An 8,427-nucleotide genomic window follows, 5' to 3' on the forward strand; every position below is an offset into this window, starting at 1 on the left:
ACAGATGAGGGAATATCTTAACGAAAAGTTTGTAAAAATGAGGCCCGGTGCGGTGGCTCAAGCCTGGAATCCCAGCACTTTGGGAGGCCGAGGCCGGCGGATCACGAGATCAGGAGATTGAGACCATCCTGGCTAACAGGGTGAAACCCCATCTCTACTAAAAATACAAAAAAATTAGCCAGGCGTGGTGACACAAGCCTGTAATCCCAGATACTTCAGAGGCCGAGGCAGGAGAATCGCTTGAACCCGGGAGGCGGAGGTTGCAGTGAGCCGAGACCACGCCACTGCAGTCCTGCCTGGGGGACAGAGGGAGACTCTATCTAAAAATAAAAATAATAATAATAATAAAAGTGCATTACAAGAAGACCAGGGCATGGAGTTTATATCTGTGTGGGTCCACACCTGCCGCAAGTGACGTACCTTCATTTTATAAGGTAAGCAAATCGGAGAGGGAAGTCAAGGAAAGTCAGTGACAGTGGGAAGGGAAGACATCAGAATTGAATTGAGGAAGAGTTTCGAACTAGAGATCTCAAACCTGAGGCCATTTCTTTCACTCCATATTCTCAGCAAACAGTTCACCCAGCATACGATGACAATTTCTGACAATTTCCTTCCAAAGCCTCTGGGATTAGGAGATTGGATTCCAAGCCTCTATTGTTCTAAATGGTGAATGGTTTTCTTTTGTGTTCTTCTTCTTCTTGCGTTTGGGTTTTTTTTTTCTGACGATGCAAGACTCCAGTAGCAGGACTCCAATGACCACCAGGACCAAGACGGCCACACCCATCCTGATAAGATTCCCTGCTGTGTAATCCTGGGGGTGTGAGCCTAGGAATAGTGGACAAAGATGTCACCAAAGGTGTGAAGGCCAAACTCATCCTAAAGTCCCTGGATGTCCACTCTGGTCACCCACATCCCCCTGAGTGGTCATAGCCTCTCAGCCTCATCCATAGCTGAGAACATCTCTGTATTGAGCAGCTTTGCATTCTGATGGGTTCTGTAATGATCTCAGGATATGAGCTGCCCCTGAGAACCACAGAAAGAGGGGGAATGTGAGGAAACATAGGAGTGATCATGCTATTCTCTGATACTCAATGTGTCTCTAAAATCAGCTAATTACTTGAGAGAAGCATGCCCAATATTGCACCATTCATAAAATTTAGACGCAGAGAAGAGAATTTGGAGCTACAGGTTTTCTGAATAGCAGGAAAATACAAGAGAACAGACTGGAGTTGCCAGTTACCCTTCCTTTGCTTCACCCCAGACAATACTTTCTCATCTCTGGCTCATAATTATGCATTTCCATCCCATTTTGTTAATCTATTAACCTGATCGACCTGTTTTAATCAAATAAATGGAATAGTATCTGCAACACATTAAGCATTTTTGTCTCTAGGATCCAAGAATACTACAATTAGTATAAGCAATTAGTTTGCATTCAAGATAGGGAGGCTGACAAGAAGCAACTGAAAAGGATAAATGATAAAAGCAAATACTTAGGCGGATACATGGAGAAAATGCAAATATATATATTATGTAATATATATACATATATATGTAATATATACACACACACTATATATATATATATTACACTCTATCAATTTTACAAAAGTCATGCCAGAACACCAGCTCTTTGGGGAAGAAAATAGAGAATATTGTATACGAGTTCATTTAAAAGATGTTTTGGAAAATGACAGGACCAGGCTCAGAACGTGGTGTTCCTGAAAATTGGGACAAAGCTTTCTCTTTCTTGGTCTCGTCCACACAATGGCCACCGTTACTTGCATAGACTGGATATATCCCTAGTGGACTGACGTTCCCAGATGGGTGCATTTCTGCACCTCCTTTCCCAGAGAGACACTGGCACCGAAGTTCAGCACTGATGGATCCCTTTGGTTTTCTGGATACAAGGCTGCCTTGGATATGTAAGAGAATGAATTCCCAAATGTGGATAGAATTGTGTCCATGTGCTCAAGCTAAAGAGTGTCTGGATCAGCTCAACTAAAGCTCATGATTCTCAGGGAACGCCTCAACCATCCTGAGCCCCAAACGCTCTCTCCTCCTCCTATAGTGGGGTCGATTCCATTTGTTCCTCCGTTGCCTCTTTGCAAGCCTGTAGGATCAGCACCCTGGACAGGGGCGAGAGATGGACTTTACTCTTCTCTCCTTCCTCAGCTCGGCCAGCTCCCTTCAAGAATTTCCTTTCTCACCGACCACCCAACCAGCACCAATGACCGCAGTGCTGGGGACTTGGACCCCCCTCCCTTAATTCCAAGTTCCCCTCCAGCTGCTCAGGAAACAGCCACTTCCATAAAGATTTCAGGTGGAGGCCGGACGCAGTGGCTCACGCCTGTAATCCCAGCCCTTTGGGAGGCCGAGACGGGCAGATCACGAGGTCAGGAGATCGAGACCATCCTGGCTAACACGGTGAAACCCCGTCTCTACTAAAAATACAAAAAACTAGCTGGGCGGGGTGGCGGGCGCCTGTAGTCCCAGCTACTCGGGAGGCTGAGGCAGGAGAATGGCGGGAACCCGGGAGGCAGTGCTTGCAGTGAGCCAAGATGGCGCCACTGCAGTCCAGCCTGGGTGACAGAGCAAGACTCCATCTCAAAAAAAAAAAAAAAAAGGATTTCAGGTGGAGAAGGAGACTTCTGTCTCCCCAGGAATTCACAAACTAGGTGAAGAATTCTCTGCTCACCAGTTTCAGGGCTTGATTCCATGGGTGTCGGGCAAGCACTCTCAGAGATTCCTAGGAAAAAAGACAGAGAATGGGTGTACAAGGGTCATTCCTCACCACACTGAAGCAGAACCATTCTATGTGGTGTGTCTGTCTCTTGCCCACAGCCTACTCTGTCATTCACCTAATGACTAATGCGGGTCCTGAGGTCTCTTGTCAGAATCCTTTGAGAACAGACTTTCTCCCCTAGACGTGAAAGGGGACAGAGGGCTCAGAGATGCCCGTTGATGTCAAGAGACCTTATCTACAACGGGGTCATAAATATCTCCATTCACCAAAGGGGAAATCTCTCTGGGGCTGAGAGGTCAGGAGGAGCTCCTGGAAAATGAATAAGGGCAAAGGGCTGGTGCAACCTCTGATGTCCCCAAACCTTATCTGGCCTCACCTCCTCCTGTGTTTCTCCTGATGCAATTATTCATTCACCTGAACACATAGGACCCCAAAGTGAGCCTCTACATAGGATGTGGAGAAGAGGGTGGAGGTGCCCTGTCTCCAATCCTGTACCCTGATTGCACTGGTCATTCTCAGCCTCTCTTTTTCTCATTGTATTTCTCACTGCTTCATTTTGTTCAGAACCCCTCAAATCTCCTGATCTCCAGCAGGACGCCCCTCAGATAGAGCTCCAGGGTGTAGCTGGCACCAGAACATGCAGCAGGCGTGGGTTCCTCACCTGTGACAGGAACGTGCAGTGGGTCACTGGGGGCTGACCATTCATAGGGAGACTCATTGAAAGCATCGTAGCATCTGTAGCTCCCAACAGAGGTTGGGGACACAAAGCACAGAGGAAGGTCGACCTGGAATATTCCATTGTGGCTCTGCCCTCCACTGAGCCAGTGACCATGGGCCTCCTGCTTCCTGGATAGATGATACTTGTCAAATGGGATCCTTGAGCTGCAGAACAAGGTCACTATATCTCCTGGACCCACCACGGCGTTCTCTCGGGTGATGAGAGAGGGCTTTTTGTATTTTCCTGTAAGAAAAAGAGACTTTGGTTACTTATTTTGCACCATATTCTCAGTAGACAATTCACCCCATATACGATGGCAATTTCCTTCCAAAGCCTTCTGGGATCAGGAGATTTGATGCCAACCCTCTATTGTTCTAAATCGTGCATGGTTTTCTCTCATGTTCCTCTTCCTCCTACATTTTGGGTTTTTTTTTTTTTTTTCTGACCATGCCAGACTCCAGTATCAGGAATCCAAGGGCCACCAGGACCGAGATGGCCATGCCCATCCTGATGAGATTCCCTACTGTGTAATCTTGTGGGTGTGAGCCTAGGAATAGTGGACAAGGATGTCACCAAAGCAGTGAAGGCCAAACTCATTCTAAAGTCCCTGGATGTCCACTTGGGCCACCCACATCCCCCTGAGTCATCATAAGGCATTTACAACAAAAGCCTTCTCCACACTACTCTTAGTGTTGGGAAAAAAATATATTTTCTTATGTTAGGAGCAAACTCCATACGTCCGCTAGTGCTGTCTCAATCTGTGTTCTCTCTATGATCCTGATTCGATGAGTGTGCGTGCCTTTTTAAAGCCTCCTCTTTCCATTGCTTCTCCCTTGCTTTTGACTCTATCTTTAAGGCTTACTGTGCCCAGACAGCATATGAGATGTGGGGTCCTCCTGGAACATGAAAATAACTCTCTGCTTGGAAACCCTCAGGAAACATGGTGCTGACTTAGATTCCCCGACCTGGAGCTATGAGGTTAGAGTCCCAATGCTGTGTGTTGAAAAGTGAAAGAATCTCCATAGAATCTGAAATACCCTCACAGACGAACACTGCAGCACCAGTAGCCGTGGTCCCACACCCCGAGGTGCTAGACGTGACTACTTGTAGGAGAGGTTGGAAGTGGCCTCTGCTTCCTCTTTGGGCAGAAGGACATGCTAAACTCCTTTATGGAGAAACACCTCAAAGTCCCAATCTCCACTCAGATCCTCCAGGAGCTTCGCTAGTGGGCGGTGAAGGTGGGAGTTTGTGGTGTGTCCCTGCGTCTCATGGCAGAGGAACGGGGCTGCAGGTCCCACGTGGGGAACCAACACCAAAAGGCAACTCAGTGCCTGAGCTGAGGGAAAGCAGCCCCTTGTCAAGGTTTGCGAATCTCTCTCAGTATGTTTCACATTCTCTGTCACAGTCTCTGCCAGTGGCAAAGTGTCTCTGCCACACTGAGGTGTGGTTGTAACTTGTTTTCTTTTTAACTATCACAAGTTCTCTGTTTCTCCCTCTTTCCTTCATCCCCTCCCCTGGTCCTCTAATAATACTTGGTGTTTCTGTGTTCTGGCATTTTTCTTCCTTTACTGGCGGTTTGATCAACAACCACATCACCCCGAGGAGTTTCCAGGGCACCAAAAGACCACGGACGGTCCAGCCACACTCACCCGTGATCACAATGTCCAGGGGGTCACTGGGAGCCGACCACATGTAGCAGGAGTGATTGAAAGAACCACAGCATCTGTAGGCTCCTGCGTGGGCAGGCGTTATAGGACCCATGGAGAAGACAGCCTTGGAGAAGTGGTGCCCAGCCTGGATCATCTTACCATACTGCTGGGAATGCTGTGTGTTCCCCTCTTTGTATAAGATAAATTCATCAAATGCCAGTTCTGAGTGACAGCACAGTCTCACCCTGGCTCCTGCATGCACCAGGGAGCTTGGGTGCGCTGAGATGGAGGGTTTTGTGAACAAGCCTGGGAGCAGAGACAGAGGAGTTCACATGAGTCTCCTTCCTTACCCCTCGCCTGAGACCTCAGGGTGAAGCTCTCCCTCGTCACCCTCAAAGCCCATCAGCATCCTTGCTGTTGGTGTGCGTGCATGTTCTCTCTGCGTGGATCCCCATTGTCTGACTTGAAGCCATAGGAGATGTGTGGTTCTCCAGGAAAATGGGAATTACTCTGTGCTTTGAGAACCTTCAGAAAACATGGTGCTGGACTTAGGCTCCCTGGCATGGGACTGTGAGGTTATGAGCCTCACTATTTTTCAATTCTGTGTGTTGAAAAATACAAAAATCTCTGGAGGATCAGAAGAAACCTCACAGGCTCACACTGAAGGAAACAACTGGTTTTTGCCCCAGAACCCAAGAGGGTAGATGTGACTACTTGTTGGGGAGGGTGGAAGTAACTCCTTTTCCCTATTTAGGCAGAAGAACATGGTAAACTCTTTTGCTGAGCAGCTCCTCACAGTCCCAGTCTCCACTCAGATCCTCCAGGAGTTTCATAGCCTGGATCTCCCTACCTCACACCAACCTGCTTCCCCCTCTCTTGGTGGAAAGACTCAACCTCTTCTCTGTTCCTTCTGAGCTCCTTGAATGTGAGACTCACTCCACACTTTCCCTTCCTGACTGTACAGGATGAGTCTCTAACTCCCTTGAGACACTCTGCACATCCATGAGAGAGAAAGGATGAGTGTCAGGAGACCGGGAAGGAGGACGAGAGGAATGGGTGCATTTCCCAATCCATGTCCCACTGAGTCACTGGACTCATCTCCCAAGGGAAGTGTCACTTCCCCAAGGCTCTGGCTCCTTCAAGGCAGGGTAATGACTTCCCTGAGGGAAACACTGGTTCTGGGGTCAGGCAACATGGCTCCCCCCTGGACCCACCCTGCTGGAGTTGATACCAGCATCCTGTGTCTGCTACTCCACAGGCAGATTCTCCCACTGCTCAGCCTCGGCTTCCTCCCTCCTCCTCCTCCACCTGGGTACCTGATTCCTCACAGGAAATACCCTCTCTTTAAATTCTCAGGACGGCTTCTGTGTCCACAGTTACTGCATGACTAGCAATCCCACAATGACTCTGGCTTCACTGGGTGTGGACCCTGGGAAGGGCCATCTGGTGGACATGGGGGGGGCTGGACTTCTCCTACCTGTGACGATGATGTTCAGAGATTTGCTCCCAGCTGACTGCTTTGAGGTGTGCTTGTAAATTCCAGCACACTTGTAGGTCCCTGCGTGTCCTGGGGTCACAGCGTTGATGGTGACGTGGTTGGAAAGGCCAGTGTACGACTCACGGATTTGGCTCCCACTTGTTTGGAATATTGTGAACATGACAAACTGAAGACGGGAATGACAGGAGAGAGTCACACGTCCTCCTAGGGGAACCAGAGGGCTCGGCCAGGCTGACAGGGAGAGTTCGTCCTGAGCACCTGGAAGAGAAGGAGGCACAACCTAGAGAGGGAAATGTGGAGCCCGCTCTCTCCCACTGTCCCTGCGGGCTTTTCCTTCTTCACATTGTTCTGATTTGCCGCGTCACATGGGGTCCCCTGATGCCCTGGGATACCTGTAGTGAGCCAGGGACACAGCCCACCCAGAGCGGACATGGCAGGTCTCCCCAGAACAGCATTTTACTAAGCATGATGATACAATATTGAGCCAAGTTGCTCCTAGTTCTTGTGTACAACAAGAAATCTATACATGGAGGAGAAGGAGGAAATCTACCAGATTCAAATAATACAGAAAATATATCAATTCATTTAACAATTCCCAACACAAGTGCCTGGCATGGGTCCCCCTCCTCCCGGCAGAGAGTACTCCTACCCAACCCTAGACACGCCGGATTCTGAGCATCGCAGGCTCCTTCAGAAGATTGGATGAGCCCGAGGGGCTGCCTATGGAGGGTTTCTAGAACAAAATGGAAATTGGGGTCTCCAGAGGACCCCCTTCCCGTGATCCCAGTGCTCAATGCAAAGCCTTCCCCATGTCATCTGCATCAGCCTGACTTCGTGTCCTCCCTCCCTGCCTGGAGAATCATTTGTGTTTGGCCAACAGAGCATCCTGGGACTGAGACAGGACTCACCCACATGTGTGCAGATCTTCTGGTTCAGACAGAATCCTGGGCCAAAAAAAGAGAGAGAGAGAGAGAGCGCGAGAGCGCTTGTCTTCACGTGAATCCTGCCCTCCTTGTAACTGGGTTTGTCCGCTCAGCCTGGATTCAGAGGGTGCATGAGCCTGCTTCCCACCTGCAGCCCCAGGTTGTGGAGAGGCCAGGTCTTCAAGAGAGCATTTTCCATCCCAACTCTGTCTGCCTTTCCCTTCCAGGACTTACCCAGACACAGGAGGGTGATGAGTTTGGGGGCCATGGTGCCACTTCTATGGGGCAGGACACAGGGGTTGAGCTAAATTGGAAAATGAACAGGATGTGGTAACCATGGTTCCAGTTTCAGTTTGCAGAGTTTAGAGGGTGACCACCGCACAGGAAGATGACCAGCTCTTGCCGTAAACATAGCGGGTGACACAGGAAACTTGCAGATGGTATTTTTGGTTCAAGAGCCCCTAAAAAAGGCCTGCCTTGAACCTCAGCACCGACCAATCGATAACGTCTAAATTTCAAGTTTAATTTTTCTATGTGCAAAATTGTAGAATGATATCTTAATATCTTATTGCCTTTTTTGAGAACTACGCATGATTCGGTTTCTGTGATGCAACGTGCTCCTGCCAAATTAAAATAGACACATTGTCAATGTAGTAAAACGGTAGTACAGTAAAACTGAAATGTTTATCCTGTTGTTTTCAAAGTTGCAAATTAATTGCTTGCAAATTGAGAACGATTTTCAAGTTCTTCAATTTTTCTCCTATGCTTCAAGAAGTTAACAAGAAAAATTGATTTTGCATTATTAACACAGAAGCGAGCGTGAAAATCCTCGTTCTTGATGTTTTCTCTGAAATCCTTCCTTGACTCACAGTTCAAGACACAGATCTCTATCT

General features: G+C 48.4%; 1 protein-coding gene across 2 annotated transcripts; it reads right to left on the reverse strand.

The window, feature by feature from the left end:
- Positions 1 to 229: 229 nt before the first annotated feature.
- Positions 230 to 7,965, reverse strand: LOC111530232 (putative killer cell immunoglobulin-like receptor-like protein KIR3DX1). 2 transcript variants are annotated; one of them, XM_026452514.2, is made up of 7 exons: positions 7,769 to 7,965; positions 7,520 to 7,555; positions 6,591 to 6,869; positions 5,114 to 5,419; positions 3,408 to 3,707; positions 2,699 to 2,749; positions 230 to 825 (listed from the first exon to the last, which is right to left on the reverse strand). In XM_026452514.2, the coding sequence occupies exons 1-7, from the start codon at positions 7,800 to 7,802 to the stop codon at positions 629 to 631; spliced, it is 1,203 nt and encodes a 400-aa protein (XP_026308299.1). In that variant the 5' UTR covers positions 7,803 to 7,965; the 3' UTR covers positions 230 to 628. The 2 variants fall into 2 exon arrangements, with proteins under 2 accessions (XP_026308299.1, XP_026308300.1); XM_026452515.1 differs by lacking the exon at positions 7,520 to 7,555.
- Between the last annotated feature and the right edge of the window lie 462 nt (positions 7,966 to 8,427).

This window comes from Piliocolobus tephrosceles, unplaced genomic scaffold, assembly GCF_002776525.5.
Source record: "Piliocolobus tephrosceles isolate RC106 unplaced genomic scaffold, ASM277652v3 unscaffolded_36640, whole genome shotgun sequence".
NCBI lineage: Eukaryota > Metazoa > Chordata > Mammalia > Primates > Cercopithecidae > Piliocolobus > Piliocolobus tephrosceles.